Raw genomic sequence first — 17329 nt, 5'->3', positions numbered from 1 at the left:
TGCTTAATTTTTTTATGGGCCGATTTAGAAATCTGCTAAACATGGTCGCACGTCTCAGCTTTAGTCTAACCAGGCAGCTTTGGAGAAAGCGCACATATTTATAATGTTTTGGTTTTATTTTCGTGAATGACACTGCTGTATCAATTTTATTGGCGCTCCCTTTCAATGAGTGTGTTGATTATCGACAGCTGCATAAGTGACTATCTTATTTATAATGTAAATTCTAACTCATTGTTTTTTTTTCTAGTTCATTCCCAATATAGGCTATTTTTATTTGCGCCTCTTTGAGGAAGATCGCGATGATGATAATGTTAGCGCTCTTAAAGCGCCCCCTACAGTCAGTGACTGAGCTAAGAAGAAAAAAAACAACATGGCGGTTGTTTACGTGTTTGGAATCGCGGTCGGCGGTCGTTGCGAGTGAAGAATTCGCCGGCGTCGCGTCTTTGTGGCCTGTGTAGATATTTAAATTTGCCCTTTTTGTTTGTGACCAGCAGACCGCCCGTAGAATGCGTGTTTACCTCCCTCCCATGCGCCCCTAAAGGTGAGTGAACAGGATGCAAGCGCGTGCCGTCCAGTATTGGCGTCCCAGATCTGGGTGTTTCAAGCTCATTGCGGAAAAGATCTGTACATATAGCTCTTGTTATAATCATCACGATGCAGTGTGTAGGCTGTGATACGTCATCTCATGGAGCAAGGGTTGGAGAACGTTGCAGCATGTCTTTTCTAGCCCGCCCTCTAACAGTCCAAGGCACTGATCTGGACACCAAATGGCGACAGTACCGATTGACGACTGTTGTGGGTGCTTGTGTGCGAAATTGCATTGATCTGCCAGATCGCAGAGTGAAGCAATTGTCGGCAGAACAATCGCAAGGCTTACCCGACTGTAGCTTGCAACCACCTCAGCGGTCCCAATGCTTGGGACAGAGCGAAGAAATAAAGCTGCACAGTGCGAACGCTGGATTATCGAAAACCGTGCTTACGTCTCGTATAGTAGCTATTGGAATTGAGTATTCTGGAATGCACTGGCAATGCGTACTTCTGCTCTTGGGGCCGAGTGACCCGTCTTCCTTCATGGCGCAGGCAGAGTGTACTGAACGCGTGTGCACACGCTGAGCGGCGCATCTGAAAAAGTGAAAAGTGTTGCCATGTTCACTGCACGCTTTCATCGACGTAGGAGTTCTAAGGTAATCCTGTGAGTTCACGTTCTGTTGGTATACAGTCATATTTGGTTTGTGCAATCAGTGACTGCCCACATACTGTTGAAAAGCGAGATTTTTATTGTCTGCCAAAGATGATGTAGTGGAATGTATAAATTAATATAGCATAGTAACAATGTGACACTGAACACTTTTGTTAAGATGTAATAGCAAGTAATTTCGATGTTTGTGTAAGCCAGTGTGTTTGCCTTCATTGCTAAAGAGACTGAAGCAAGTGTTTGGGTGTTTATGAGTGGGGACAGAACTGGTGTATCAAGTAGGTGATAGACAGGTGCCCAGACCATGCATACTCTGATGCTATGTACAAGTGTCGCATTTTGTCAGACTTCAGCTGCGAGTGATTCTTCGTGTCCTGCATCTTTTTGTTCAGTGTAAAGAAAGTTGGTAATAACAAAGCAGAGTAGCTCAGAATGGAATAGGCTTGGGCAGGTTGGTAATTCATTGTAACACAGTGAGCATAGCACGGGAAGAACGAGAGGGGACAAGCACTATTCTTGTCCTGTTTCCTCTTCGTCCTGCGTTCTTTCCGCGCTATGCTTACTGCGTTACAGAGCAGCTCAGTGCGGCCAGACTTCACGGGATACCAAGGAGGACACATTAGAGTTGGGTCATAGCGATGATAGGTTACGTCATTCTAATGAAAAGGGGCTGCTTTTGCTGAGGATGAAGCTTTTATAGGCTATAATAGGCCAAAAGGTGAAATGGAAGTGTCATCATCCTGGCCGTTTTTACAAGCAACCTGTGCCAAGTTTTTGAGCGCAGTGCACCAAAGCCAGACAACATTGCTATTCACTTTCTAACAGTAATCACGGAGCCCTTCTCTATGTTTATATCACGAGTTTGAATCGAGTGCTCGGGAAAATTTGTAAATCTGATTTTATTTTTGGTGAATGCAGCAAACATCAACATAACCAGAAGACCAGACGTTAGATGGAGTTGTGCTGGCATGGTCATACTTGCCAGCCTAATTTAGAAGACTGTCAAAAAATGGTCGCGCATCTTAGGGTTTAGTTGTAATCAAGCAGAGTAAGGAGGAAAAGAATCTGGAGTCGTTTTTGCTGTGAATTTCGTGACTAGAGGAAAGGGGAAAAGAGGGAAGGTAGTGCTGAAATTAACTAGTGTTCAGCGTTAGTAAGGCAAGTCAGGAGGCATGCTGGGTGCATTCCGGTAAGTTGCACGTTGTGAAGACAGCTGTGCCAGACTGCACCAAGCGCGCATCAACTCCACTGGCCGCACTGTGCTCTGCTGGTTTTGCACCGGTGGCTGAAGTGGCGGGCTGTGTGATTTTGAGCTTTGTTCGGAACTCCCTACTTGTCTGCAGATGGTATAGCTGTGAGCGAAGTTCTCAAGGAAGCCAGTGAAGTGCGAATGCATGTGAAGGCTGCTGGTGATGCGGTATGTTGTAACCACCTGCTGGGCAGTGGGACTCGTAAGAGCTTTTGCATGGCATGCATGCAAATTCGAGAGCCTATTGTAGCAAGTGCAGGAGGGCGGAATTATGGGAATTTTCGTGCTTTAGAAGAAAGTGTTATATAATGCCTAGCATTTGTGTTTTCAAACCTGTTATGAGCTCTGTGTGCTGTTGTAATGCTTTTGTTAATATTCTGTTATGCTTTTATTAATTGTGGTGTCATCTGGGCACGCCGTGCCCGAAATTTTAGGCAAATGGACCACGGAGTAGGCACTCCTGGGACTGTATGTGACCTAATTGGCTCTTGCATGGGTTTACACATGTGTAATACTAGGTGTTTGCATGAACCTGACAATGTCGGGTCAAGTTGGCCGTTCAGGCTTGTGTAAATGCTTAGTAATCGTTGGGTCGGGCTAAGTCAACCAAATTGCAAGCAGTTCGTTGCTCAGCCCCATCTTCTTGGCAATGTGCACACAAGCATCGTCAAGTCATAGAGTCAGATCATTCGGAAACTGTTTTGTACTGGCACTTCTGGGACAGAGGGAGCATGCCACAGTTGTGGGTGGCACTTTTGCATGTTCTGTCTTGCTTAACACTGGGCATTACTGTACCTACGCCGGTCCTTACTCACCAAGATTAAGTTCAGGAAAATTCGCCATCAAGTACAAGTGTTCTTGTTGAGGCCTTTTCCCGACTTACCTTGGGCTCCTGTAAACGAAGCTGTAGTAGTAGACTCCTGCCATACTTAGGCATATGCATCATTAGTGGAAACCACTGCTGTATGGTTCACTTGTGTCCCTTAAGGATACGTTTGTTGTTTACAAGCACATGATGTTAGCTTTATATTGGCTGCATCAACGAGATGTTGGCTCTGAATTTATCGTATGGAAGCTCATTTGCCATTTTGCTGGATAAATAATCATGTTCTTAAATGTGGCAGGTTTTGATTGCTGATATTAGCACCATTGCATTGCTGAGTGATAGTAACAAACTGGTAGTCGTGTTTGTGCAGTAACCTTTTCTGTGGCACTGCTGTGCCAGCAATAGCTCAGCAAGTCTAGTAGGCAAGTCTGATGCGTCTTGCAGAATGTTTTAGAAGTTTGCAGGCATCACAGAACACCTTTGTGTCATGCTGGTATGCAGAAGGGTTGAAATGCGGGCCAGTTGGTGCATTGTACCTTGAAAAAAAAAACAGTCACAAAAGACAAGGGACAAGAGAAGGAGTGTTCACGCCACAACGACAGGACCAGTCGTTGGACCAGTCGTGAACACTCCTTCTCCTGTCCCTTGTCCTTTTGTGACTGGTTTTTTTTTCATGCTGGTAGTGTGAGGTGCTGTAACTTCGTACAAGTGAGCCAAATACGGTTTAGCATTGAAGTATTATTAGGATGGTTTTTGTTGGCTTTTCTCAGAAAGGAGCAGGAGGTATGTGCACACTTTTCATTTCTACACTTTTCACATCCATTTTAGAGCGCCACTCTTTGCCACCCGTTCTTGGATTCCACGTCGTAGTCGGCATTACACGCCACCTGCCACGGCAAGAGCGGATGAATGGAAAACTGGAAGGTGGCTGCCACGGGAAGATCCCGGAGGGCGGCTAGTAGTGTAACGCGCCACCTCCCAGCTGTGGCAGGTAGTAGCAAAGCGAAATGCCACCTATCACTGAATCTTGCCGTGGCAGGTGGCTCTCTTAAATTTTGTACCTTAGCATATTGCAAAACTAAAATACATAAACAGCTGCGCTTAAAATTCGCATTACCGACTATCGCAATTGGCTGTGTATACATACAACCTTTGTCCGTAAAGTTCCGAGACTTAGTCCATTAAAAAAAATGCGTTGAAATCATTGAAATCATTTGTGCAGCACCCCTTCGAAATAATCTCCCTTGCAGTCTATACACAGCTTCCAACGCTTCTTGAGGTCTTGGAAACAGTTGGAAAACGCTTCTTTTGGCAGGGCTGCCAGCTCCTATGTCGTGGCGCCTTGAATGGCCTCCCCACTCCCCATCCAGCGACCTTTTAGGGCTCTCTTCACACGAGGAATCGGGAAAAAATCGCATGGGGTGAGGTCAGGCGAGCATGGCGGATGGGGAACTACAGTAATGCTGTGCTTGGCGAGAAATTTTGTCACGCTGAGAGTAGCGGGCGGCCTTGCGTTATCGTGGAGAAGGCTCCATTGTCCAGATGCCCATAAGTGAGGGCGACGGCGTCGCAGTGCATCACGCATGTGTTGGAGCACGCGGATATAAAACTCCTGATTCACCGTCTGCCCTTGTGGGACGAACTTGTGGTGTACGACACCTCAGGCATCGAAAAAAACTATCAGCATCGTCTTTGTTTTGGTCTTCTGTCGCTGCACCATTCTCGACGCCGGAGAGCTTGTGGACCGCCATTCGGCGTTCTGCCTCTTTGTTTTGAGGATCGTATTGAAAACACCATGTTTCGTCTTCAGCAATGATGGTGTCGACGAATGCCAGCATCCTTCTCTGCCTCAGAGAGTAAATCAGCGCTCACTGATGCCCGCGTGCGTGTCCTTCTGGTCCTGTGTGAAGGAGTGCGGCACAAGTCTGGCATTCAGCTTTTGTTTCCCCAAGTTCTCACATAGAATTTGGTGGCATGTTGTTCTTACTAATGTCGAGAGCATCTGATAGCATGCGGATTGTAATGGTGCGGTCTTGCTGTATGATTTTCCTGATCCGAGCCACGTTTTCATTCTGTGAGGTTTAAGGGTGCCCCTGCCTTGTGTTGTCTTCCACAGACGTTCTCCCCGAAACGAACCTCTTGTGGAACTCGAAAACTTGTGCCCACGATAATGTCTCATTGCCGTAAGCGCCACGAAGGAGCTGCTACATCTGTGTGGCTGTCATGCCAAGCTTCACACAGAATTATAAGCTTACACGTCCATCTCTCCACATTCACTCACAGTAGAATGTGCAGACGACAAGTGACAACGTATTTACATGTAGTGCCATCTAGCGGCTCCCTCAGCAACTAACATAAATAGCTCAGGTTAGCCCGAAAAGATTGTGCTACACATACGCACCAACATTTGTTTTGGGGAATTATTTCTATAGAAGAAAATAAATCAGTCTCGAAACTTTACGGACAAAGGTATTTTTTGCCCGTGGTTTACTGCTGCTACAATAGCACACATGGCTCAGTCTGTGCACTCTACTGCGTGCTAGCGCATGGTATGCTTCAAAAGCAAGGGTTCGGGCAAGTTGTTTGGGTGCTAGCGCATGGTGTGCTTCAAAAGCAAGGGTTCGGGCAAGTTGTTTGTTTTAGTTAAGGTTGGTCGCAGAACAAAAAGGGATGACACGGGAACCAGACGCATAGCACTGACCATCGAAGAGTTGAGTCAGTGCTGTGTGTTCGGTTCTCGTGTTTGTGCTGTCTTTATTCGTTGCAATGTGATCAACCTTAGCTTCAAAAGCAGTCTTCACACTCTGTACAGGGGGAGTGCACATGCAACTGCTGCACAGAAAAGGCCTTAATAAGGTAATAAACATTGTCCATTTCGCGCTCGTGTCTGTGTACAGCACCTGGTGCTAACTGCTCGCTACACTGCACATTTCAATTTAGGCGCCAAATGTACTTCCTTGTGATGCATGGTGTAGCGAGTACTTTTCTACTTGGCATGTAACAAACTGTAGCTGTGATTCAAAAATATCATTGTAATGCGTCAGCATCAGAACCCCCATGTTGGAATAATTCGTCTATCCATCCGTCTGAAGCCTCAGGTGGCAAAGTGGAGAGAGTGGAAAGAGAAGAGAGGGTAGGTGGAGATGGTTGGCAAGCGGTTGACAATCACAGTCGAGGGGTGGGGAGAGTGGATGTGTCACAGATAGCTGGATTTCATTAGGTGAGTGGAGTGGGCGTGTCACGTGGTGATTGATGGGACCCATTCGTAGTCTGAACCTGTCAGCAGCTGCTGCGCTCCGTCTGGCAGGAACATAATGCTGACGCATACTGTGCCGCATGAGTCACATTGATGGTCTGTGATTTATTTTTAGCCTTAATTGATCAGCATTTAACACATGTACCATTCGTGATTAAATTTTATCGGTTTTCATGCGGCACTGCAGGGACCAGCTTCGCAATATTCATGCGTATGCCATCTTCACGTTTGCTACAAGTAACAAGCTCATGCATTTTGTACTATATTTCATGATTAATTTCAAAAAAACCTAATTAATGTAACAGTCTTTATTTTGACATCACCTTATACTGACACCACAGGCTGATTGTGACCATTTAGATTGAACTAGCGAGAAACTATTTTCTGCAAAAGAAGTGAGATACTACTACACGTGAACAATATTGACAAAGGCTTTGACCCTACAGGCACGTTTTGTTCAAATGAAAGAAACTTTTCTAATCTTCAAGTATTCCCATCATTATTGTGTTCGGACAATAACTGGAAGTTGCAGCAAGAATGCTGTTAATGAACATGCATTGAACACCTTGTCAGTTGTGCCCATGTGATGTGGGTATTGCAATTAATAGACAAGTTGGTTGTTTGGTTTATAAGGTTTAACGCCCCAAAGCGAATCAGGCTACGAGGGGCGTCGTAGTCGAGGGCTCCGGTAATGTCGACCACCAGTGGTTTCGCACAGCACACGGACCTTTAGCATTTTGCCACCATCAAAATTAAATCACCGCAGCTGGGATCGAAGCGGCGTCTAATGGAATCTATTGAATTTCAACGTTACACACACAGATTAGTTTTTGCTATGTGCAAGTTGTATTTAATGTCTGTACTAGGAAGGGCAGCTTTCTAAAGCCACAGATGGGCTTGTAGGGCATCGTAAACATCCATTAGAATCAATGTTTTTGTACAGTGATCACACAATGGCAGCGTATCTATGACTGCAAATGTTTAAATCAAGCGTAGTATCTTGAAGCTTATTAAAAATAGATCATATGTAAAATTACCTTCCAACTTCTCAGAAGTACCACATTCGTGGAGAAATGCAATTGAAAATTGCCAAAATGCCTAGGAAAAGAAATTTTGGCAGCCAAGAAAGGAAAAGGAGCACTTTATGCGAGGACTGTGGAAGGATGAGTTGCACCCAATTGTGGAAAACGATGAACCCTAAGAAATGATATGTGAAGGTGTTGCAATTCACATTTCGTGCATACTGGGCTGCCTTGCATTACGACAACTTGTCCAGGTTGACTGCCACAAGTCAAGGAAAACCCCTGATACATACAACCGCAGCTTTCTGTTAGACATTTTATTTGCAACATTCGTTATCTAGCTGACAGGTTATCAATATCCCGAGGTGAATGTGAGGTGCAGGATGAAACGGGTGCCATGTCTGGATACTGGAGAAAATGTGGTGTGATGAGCCTTGGGAGCCTTCCTCTTCACGTGGCTCCAGGCAGTTTTGCGGCCACATATTACGGTTGACAGTGCTTCATTCTGTAACCTAATACCACAGTTACTTGCATAATGGATGCAGTCTGTGGGAAAAAATTTGAATGGTAATTTTGGTGCATTTATTACATGCTGTAAAACTTGGTGTGGTCAATTAAACTTCCCCAAATTTTGGCGACTGAAGTAGGCAAGGCATTTATTATGCAAGTGCATCCATTATGTAAGTAAATATGGTGTACGAAAGCCTGAAACAAAAATAGAAATAAGTATCTGCATGAGTGGAACAAATTCCTAGCAACTTTGCCACAGCACCATACCTATGATTGCCAAGCAAATTCATTTATGAAGTGCTTTACTATTGTGAGGGAAGGCCATTCTCAACTAGTTCTACCACGGCAATATAAGTCCGTGTGACAAATTGCACCAGCAATGTTCCGAAAAATGAGTAATACTGTTTGTCTGCTGCAGCAGTATTGTCTTTGTTAAATAAGATGAATGGTAGTTATGTGCTCCACGATAACTACATATTCTCAACTGTCCTCTAAAAGGGCAGTTCACTGTGACATCACGACATGACAAAGAGGTATGTATGCAGCATGGAGTGCCACTTGATACTGCTTTTCCTGAAGTGCACCACATGCAAACAGAAATGATAGTGAATGCAAGGCAGGTATGAACAAGCAACAGAGTGCACTAATCGCCTAAAGATGAGAAATGCTTGCTAATTGTCAAGAGGTTCTCTGTTGAGCAGCACCAGAGAAAATTTACTCACACATGCAGATTCTGAGTGGGGAATGAGGGGCCTGAAATATCTTATTTTTAAACTGTGGGGTTTATATTTGAGAGCGACACATGGGCTATGAGGGACACCATAATGGAGGTCTCCGGATTAATCTGCACCCCCTGGGGCTTTTTAACGTGCGCTGACTTTGCACAACCTATTGGCATTCTTGTATTTTTCCTCCACTGAAATACAGCCGCCACGGCCAGGATCAAACCCTGGGGTAAACAGTCTAAAGACGCCAGAGCCACTGAGGTGCCATAGCGGGATGAGTTCTCCATTCCTAGGAGGAAAATTTCGGGAAGAAAGAATGACTAGAAAGGAATTACTTGAGGCCTGTAGTGTACCCTTACTGGTGCTGCTTGACATGGGTGGGATATCAGTTCCCTTGTTATGACCATGCGGGCTTCACGAAAATTAGCAAATGGCACTCCTCTTCCCTGCTGTGTTTTGAGCTTGCTATGCTGAAGAACTTTGTCAAAGCAGCCCAGCAACTACCTCACAAAATAATCCTCACCTGAAATCTGCCATCTTCAGTTGGCAGGGTCTACAAACAGCCAGCACATTCAGGTGCTACTTTCTGCATTAAATATTTTCCCTCATCAAATCTGCAAAAAACAAACACAAGCAAGGCAAGCACACAACTTGTGAAAAAGCTACATTTTCTCTAGTCAAGGACAAGTGAGCACCTGTCCCTATGACCAGTGTGGTTCAGCCTAAAATTTGGATGGCTAGTCTGGTGTAAAAATTTAGTTCTTTATAAAAAAGTTTTGCAGCCCATTCTGCTCTGCACACAAAGATACAGCAAGCTTCCTGCAATGCAAGCATGACAAGGACTATGTATTGCTGGATTAAAGCAACAGCATGCATGTGCTTGCACATGTGCGCATGCATTGCATGGTCAACACATGTGCATGTGAACATGTTGTGGCAAGCCTCACACTGCTTGCAATGAAGCTCACAGCCACTGCATGATTTGCTAGTCCTTTGCACTGTGTGCTTGAAGTTCACCAAGCTTTGTGACTTTACATGCCACTGGCCATCTCCCACTCTCTCAGTACTGGTCTTACAAAGCTCAATCCCCACTTTATGCCTCCCAAATAGGACAGATTTGCGGTGGTCTGCTCCTCCTTTCATAAGTGCAATAGCCCTGTTGTAAAGCTTGTCAGACGTCAAATAAAAAAGTACTTTGATTAATTTATCCAGTCGCCCATTTATCTTGCCACCAAAGTGAGAGTACTTCAGTGTCTTGTGCATTGACTCCAAGTGATTATTTGTTGTTAATCCAATGTACTGCCGATAGCAGTAAGCCCACTGACATGCCCTCTTTGCGTATGTTTTTTCAAAATATCTGATGAAGCCATCCAGCTCTTCCAGCTCCTTTGGAGCAAGGCGATTAAGCTGCTGCTCTTTGGAATAAATGCTAAGAAACGCAGGGAGCAACTGTTGAAACTCTGTCTCATCTGTGCACTTCATCAGAGTGTGTAGCATGTCCCTTATTGTATCCCTGCAGTCCTTGTTCGGGACCGTATTCAGGCGTGCGCCCCAGTTGTGCAGCACGTGCCAGCTGCAAAGCAGTCGACTCTTCAGGGTACCCATCACCTGCTCCCATGCATTGCCATAAACAGGGGCATCATCAGACATAAATGCCTGACACTGTACTGTGTTTGTTTTTTCTTTGATGGCCTCGAAAAACCTCACCATGGTGCCCATGTTCACCCTTTTTGAAATCACATAGGCACACGGGATACCAGATCCGTCTTCAGAAATTGTGAGCAGGGTTGTCAGTTGAAATTTGTACTTATTTGTGCCATGGGTGGAGTCAATGCACAGTTTCTCTGTCCCCAATTTAGAAAGTAACTCTCGTTGTGGGAATGTCATTAACGCTAGCTCAAAGTCACCATCATGACTGTTGGGGTCACCCTTCTTCATGTAATACAACAGTGGTGACTCGTTTTCCGCCCTCATTTCTTCGACCCATAAGTCAACACTTTTAAAATCGTCTGGATCTCTCTGCTCTTCTTTGCCAATCCTAAACTTATCTGCAATGTTGCGGAGGTCCTTAGTGGTCACAAGTTGCATCCGTGGGCTTGATCCACTTGTGCCTGCTCGGATGTTGTGCACAACGGTTTTTGCGGGCACTCCTTCTGCTAACCGACCTGAAAATTGTACAGAAAAAAAAAACTGTTAGCATCTCTGGTACATTTGCTTACTGCCATGTAATAAAGTGACAGATACTTCTTGTCAGATTCCTTTGTCTTCAGCCTTGTTCCTTTTTTACAGATGACACAAATTACATCATAACATTAATTTCACTTCTGTGGCACTGCACAGCACACGACAAAATGCTTGTTTCACAGCCAGATGGTATTCATTTTATGTGCTTGAGTGTTTAAACATGCATAGAATGCAAAACAGGAAAGTTATATACAGCCTGTTATAAATGCAGGATATAAAAGCTCTGAAAATGTGGACAAGAAAAGAACAAGGACATCTGGTTCTCATTCAGTCCCGTTTCATTCTACATATTCAGAAAGTGCACCAATTGACCTGACTGCACCTTTAAAGGAGTAGACAAACCAAATTTCTGAATGCGTTCTTTGTTTCTTTGGACTGGAGCACAATACTGTGCATGAGGCGCAATGTAAAATCCTGAATAATTTCTAAGTGAATATTTTTCTCAAGCTGTTTCGGCTTCAGCAACCGAATGACTGCTGCTAAGTAAGAGACTATTTAAGGGTGTGCAAGTTATGCATAAACTGCAATATAATCTGCTTGTTCTTTTTTTTGTGATTTGAACTCTTGTCCAGGCTTGTGTTTAGTGGTTTTTGAGGAATGGAAATGGCACTGTGGGCACCTGAACGTGCCATGAGGGAAGGCAGGAACGTGGGAGTGAACGAAGCAAGGGAAAGCCGTAGTGGAGGGCTCCGCAATAATTCCAACCATCTTGGAATCTTTGGGCACTGACAATGTGCAGCACATGGGCACCTCTTGCATTTCGCCTCCATCGAAACGCAGCTGTTGCGGCCGCGTTCGAACCCGGGTATTCCAGCTCAGTAGCATTCAAACCACTGAACCACTTCAGCGGGTTAGGCTTGCATAACAAATGCTGCGAATTAAAATGACGAAAGCAGTGACCATCAAATCATCTGTGACGTCACAGCCACCGTTCAGCTGTTGAAACCGTAACAGCATAAGAGAAAAACATTCAGTTATTGTCGCTTGTTGGTACAATTCACATGGTTGTCAATATCTTCTCATGTGCTGTGCATCGTTGCAAAGACTGAACGTACAGCTAAAATTTGGTATCTCTACTGCTTTAATGCAGCCTGTTATAAGTACTCTAAACGGCTTATTAACATGGGTTCACGAAACAAAAATTTTCTGCACGTAGTACAAAATTTGGAGAGGATAGAAATGCAGTTATGGTCACGCAAAGTAATACATGAAAAAACAAAACCTTTAACTGATACCATAATAACCTTTAACTATTTATGTGGCAACAGCGGACACTGGTGTCTCCCACCTGCACAACTTTACAATTTGTGTATAGCTTGTGAGATGGCCATTGCCACTCTAGGACCGGAAATTCCTCATATGAACACTGCACTGAACTATAAATGTATTATTTTTCTTTTGTGTCATGGTGAAAGCAATATCAGCAGTTAAACTTCGTGCTCATTTCTGACGAGTGATGTTTCCAGCTGGCATTTTTTGGAAGCGACACAATCTTTATCCGGGCTTCCAAGAACATTTTTGTTATATTCCGCATGTCAACAGGAATGTCGGGACCCTGTTTGTGAGTGGATTTCGTAACTGGATGCACACTACTCTGTTTTATGTTTGAAAGTGTGGGCGTCAGTGAGGAATCATTACGATTAGCAATGACTGTTCCAGGCATACATTTTTAATGCAACGAAACTCTGCAGCGGCGTTAACCAGCAGTGATCCCAAAAATCCCAGATGATGTCTCTGTGACATCAAATAAAAATAAAATTTCGAAGGTGCAGGGAATTGAGCCCAGGACTTCCAGATTGCAAAGCGAGCGGGGAACCCACAGGCCACAAAACCATGTTGCGTCTGGGCGAGCAGAGGTGAACCAAGTTTATGCGTTACCTTACAAATGTATGCTAATGAGTAGGTGTGTAAATAGAAAGAGAAAAATTTGAAATGAAAAGGAACTGAAATAAAAATGCTTTCACACTCATGTAAGTAGTTTAAGCGCCCTTAGTAATTTTTCTTGGTATTGCATTCACCTAGTGACCTAACAGGTTTTCATTGTTCATAGTTAAGGGGGATCCGATAACCGAGGAGACCTTAGAACTGTTCTTCAGCTTTCTAGACGATTAAAAGCAAGGCACTGAATGATTTGGGCAGTGGTTTTCGAGCACCCTCCACTTTGGTTCTCACGGAGACATTAGATTGTGCAAAGCCAACACCAAAGGAAGCTGCAGGATCTCTAAATGCATGCTCAACCAGTTGGCGATGGTAGGGAAAATGACAATGGGATGGGCTGCTGTAAAGCTTACTGACATTCCTGCGAGCATTAGTAATGAAGTGACAACACAGTGAAATAGTCCGAATTAATGAAAGTTCACTGCAGACGAACCTGTCTTGTGAGAAAAAAACATGCCCCTTATACAACCGTTAGCCTGGTAGCGTTGTTGCTCTTATCAGAACAAAATGCCTACGCTTTCGACAGGCGGCCAAAATGGGGGCTAGCATTTAATTTTTTATTTGGCTCTTGATGCTGCAATTGTCATTCAAGACGCATTTCATGGAGCTCAAGCCAAATTCTTGTGGCTGAAGTTTAATGTCAGCCGACTGAGAGACAAACCTAGGATAGTCAATGAAACCAGCAGAAAAAAATTGGCGGTGGTTTAGCTCTGGTTAAACCTGGTGTGACGCGATAGCTACAGCTGGCCGAGTGGAACTCGCTTAGTCGAATTGCAAAGTCAGTCTTTCGCCGCTCCGTTTTGCTGGGCGTTTCATCTTCACCTTCGTCCCACTTGACATGGCGCATGCGCACAAATGTTGCAGCTCGGTTTCGCCTGCTCTGCACCATGTGGCTGGTCAGGTGACGAACCACGTGGCCATGGTCACGTGCCACCACCACGCTAAAGGCTCGAAATGCTACCGTAATGTAGCTATCGCTACAAAAGAAAACAGACACTGCAGTGGTTCAGTTCTAGACGGCATTCCTAATCATGTTCAATTCGAAAGACTGGACCACTTCCACAAAGCATCTCTAAACTAAACAGCATGAAGTTCATACGCGCAATGCGCCTGCAATGTGCCATTGTGGATCAATTGTTTTTCACCCTTCCATGCGACCAAGCAAGCTCAAGTGTATTGCACTATAGTCAGATACAGCTCAAGAACAAAGTGGCGCATGGCCCTCAAAGAAGACCCTCCATTCAATGGTATCAGCTGATTTTCATGACCCAGCAGTTAAGCCGCAACTAATCCCCGTTCATCTGCCACCATCCTGCAATGCTACTCCTTAGGATTAACGTGACATCATAAGAATTGGTCGACACCACTGCCTAGAAGGCTTCCTTTGAGGGGCATTGGTCACTTGGTTCTTAAGTTGTATCCTACTATAACTTATTCTGCCCCCTCGTTTTGTGGGACATACCTTTTCCCACTTTACAATAGGTGTTTTCATGTGTCGTACCACCTCTTTTGTGCCATGAGTGCATTGCAGGAGAATGAAAATTCATTGTAATGATCACTCTTCAGTTCAATGAACAAATTATTTCCCTAAATTTCTAGTAATGCACTTTTGTCTCACACCATATGAAGGGTTGATAGAGTGTAGCCACTAAATGTTTTTACATTCTGGTACAGTGAACACTGCATGCACAAACGCTTTGTACAAGAGGAGTGGCTAACCTGCAAGCACTCTGGCCTCATCCTGGGACAGCCTCTGGTGGCAGACTTCATTGAAGTGTCCGTAGTGTTTCTTTTGAAACACTACATATACTTTGCTGTCTTTCTCCGTAACCTCTAGAGTTGCAGAGCAATGCTTGCCAATTCTGCAGCTTCCTTGCCCCTTTTTCTGCCTTTGGCGCTGTTCTATAGGAAGCTCTTTGTGCGTGCCGGAATGGTGGCAATGCAGGTAGCGTTTGAAAACGCTTGATGCGCTTTCTTTCCTTCCTGTTGAAGCTATGAAATGACAGCAAGTTCTGCTTTCTTCTCCATCTTTCCAGGTGCAAAATTCTGAAATGGAAAAATTATAAACATAACTAAGCACTCCACACAGTAGAAGTTAATTATTGGTGCAAGAGCACTATTCTGATGCGTAAACACCCGAGCAAGATTTTGTGAAGTATGTGGGTCTGTGCCAAGAGCATAGCAACGGCAGCATAGCAACCACAGTGTCATAGCAGCATTACAGCATAGTTATGACGTGATCAAAGTCCATGACTAAAAAAGTAAAAGAAAAAACAGGCCTGAACATACATGTGCTTCATTTTGATAAAAATGTACACAATGACAGTGCATGAAAAACGGCATAAGGCAACATTAGAAAGCCAACAGTGAAGTAACAAGACAAGGCAACGTTCATGCAATTCTGCTTTTGCATGTTTATAGAATTTTGGCAAAAATTCTCTTTTTTTGTGCATCACACCACTTTCATTTTTTTGAAAGGCAAGTGCAAAGTGAAGTTTGCTCTTTTTACATAGACTAATGAAAAATGCAAGCACTATGGATTGGGAACACGGGCAATACTCCCGCGCTACTACTGGCGCTCTGCTTGTGCCAAGTGCACATGACAATCACGGATTTAGTTGACCATTTTTTGCCTTTTGCCAGTAGTGCAGAACTGCGTTTCCCAGCTTATTTTTACTATTAAAAAATTGATCAGTCATTCACTTACGGGTTTTTCATGCTACTGGTGCATGAGCAACAATTTCTGGAGAATATTGTTTAATATACTAGGTTAACTGATTACACGAACTGTTACATAGTCTACCTTTGCAAAGCTCATTCCTGCATGGCAACCTTTTACGTGGCCCTGTCCTTGGACCACAAATTCAGGGCAGCTTTGTTGACTTCCAGAGGCTAGAATAACACTGGGCATTCCTCCTGCACACTTCTGTGTGTTGCAACAGCGATGGCTACAGCACTGCCAAGCCAGTGCATGCCGCGACAATGTCGTGTGTCCTGTATGTGTGTACCTCTGTCACATTGCGGTTGTGATGGAGATATGAAGTGCAGTTCGGTCAAGACATCGCAGGTGCAACAGAGCATAAGCAAGGCCTGTAGCACCGAGTCTTGCTGCTAGGATAGGCTGCACGAGCAGTTTTTTTTTTCCTGCAGTGGCTAATTTAAATATGAAAGAGAGCCCCTTATGGAGGACCTAGGATACCAAAAAAAAATCTGCAAACACACTTAAGCGAGAATGCGAAATCATTGAGTCACGGCTACGCAGCATGACTAAGCAAACTTTGTACAACCTCTGTACACATTGCATTACTTAAGTGCTGAGTCATGCTATGCTTCATAACCATTATGAGTCGCGGCTATGACTACGCATACTTTACGTCGCTTGTATGATGATTATCGATTTTTATGGCGCAAAGGCATCTATGGCCAAGGAGCGCCATGACACAAGGTATTTTTGACTTCTCAGGGTGGGGTCAAAGACCCCGTTTCCAAGCAGTTCACCTTAGATAAGGCGAGCACCAGGCCAGGGGAAAACTTGTACCCATTGTATCACCGGTGAGTGCCCGGCGGCACTGGGGATCGAGCCCCGCACCTCCCGCATGCGAGGCGGATGCTCAACCACTTGGCCACCGCGGCGGTCATTACGTCGCTTGTAAAGTGCCGAGTCATGATACATTGCAGAATGACTGACTACAATCATGACTTCCATAGGTCAAAGTACGCTGCGTTTCAAATTTGACTAAAACGCGCATGTCATCGCGAAGTTTTTATGCGCAAAACCACGTGCACGTTTCACCGGGTGAGTGTAAGCCCGTAAATAAAAATAAAAAACGAACGGGCTTTGTATTAACACACTTCAAAAGCGCGCACTCGAAAGGTCAGTAAACTGCAACTTTTAAAACAGTAATCGAAGCTATAACGAGCGTCCGACTGCCTCCCGCTCTGCCCCTTTGTTGTCGTGACCACTGCGTGCATGCATGCAATAGCATCGACTTCGTTTCTTACCTGTATTAGAGTCGAAGACTAGATTCTCCACTTCTTCCTCGAAGTTGTGTTCGTCCACATGGTGCCGCCGCAGGTCACGAAGAATGACAAAATGCTTCGACACAAGTCGCACGAGAACGACCGTACCTTCATCGTCAGCGCTTCCTCGTCTTTTACATGCTGCAAAGCTCCTTCCCCGTGAACGTTCTTTACGTGTTTTCTTAAATTACTAGTGTTGGAGAACGCCTTGTCGCAAAACTTGCACCACTTCCGTTCGGAATTTTTGCCGGTGGTCGCTGAAGCAGCACCAGCGCTCACGTCCGTCTGCATGCTTGAGGCGAAAGGAAATGGCGGGAGAGAGAGAGATGCACCTTGGGATATGG

The 17329-nt window shown here is 44.7% G+C and overlaps 1 protein-coding gene and 1 long non-coding RNA gene across 4 annotated transcripts in view; one reads left to right on the top strand and one right to left on the bottom strand.

Moving 5' to 3' along the window:
- The first annotated feature begins 358 nt into the window (after positions 1–358).
- Positions 359–17329, top strand: part of LOC144112983 (uncharacterized) — a 49702-nt gene continuing 32731 nt past the window's right edge. The window contains exons 1-2 of one of the 2 annotated variants that reach the window (XM_077645835.1): positions 359–541; positions 2539–2612. In XM_077645835.1, coding sequence (XP_077501961.1) covers positions 2608–2612 — 5 coding nt within the window. In that variant the 5' untranslated portion in view covers positions 359–541; positions 2539–2607. Of the gene's footprint in view, positions 542–2088; positions 2613–17329 lie in introns of those variants that run through there. The other variant, XM_077645836.1, reaches the window with a different exon arrangement.
- LOC144112984 (uncharacterized) lies at positions 7851–17324 on the bottom strand. 2 transcript variants are annotated; one of them, XR_013310570.1, is made up of 4 exons: positions 16968–17324; positions 14685–15011; positions 9307–11898; positions 7851–8253 (listed from the first exon to the last, which is right to left on the bottom strand). It is a non-coding gene; the product is annotated as an uncharacterized LOC144112984 (long non-coding RNA). The 2 variants fall into 2 exon arrangements; XR_013310569.1 differs by having other exon boundaries at positions 9307–10948; positions 16968–17318.

The sequence above is a fragment of the Amblyomma americanum genome, chromosome 1 (assembly GCF_052857255.1).
Source record: "Amblyomma americanum isolate KBUSLIRL-KWMA chromosome 1, ASM5285725v1, whole genome shotgun sequence".
Lineage (NCBI taxonomy): Eukaryota > Metazoa > Arthropoda > Arachnida > Ixodida > Ixodidae > Amblyomma > Amblyomma americanum.
Note: the sequence above shows the minus strand (reverse complement) of the source record. Positions and strands in the feature narration are given on the sequence as shown.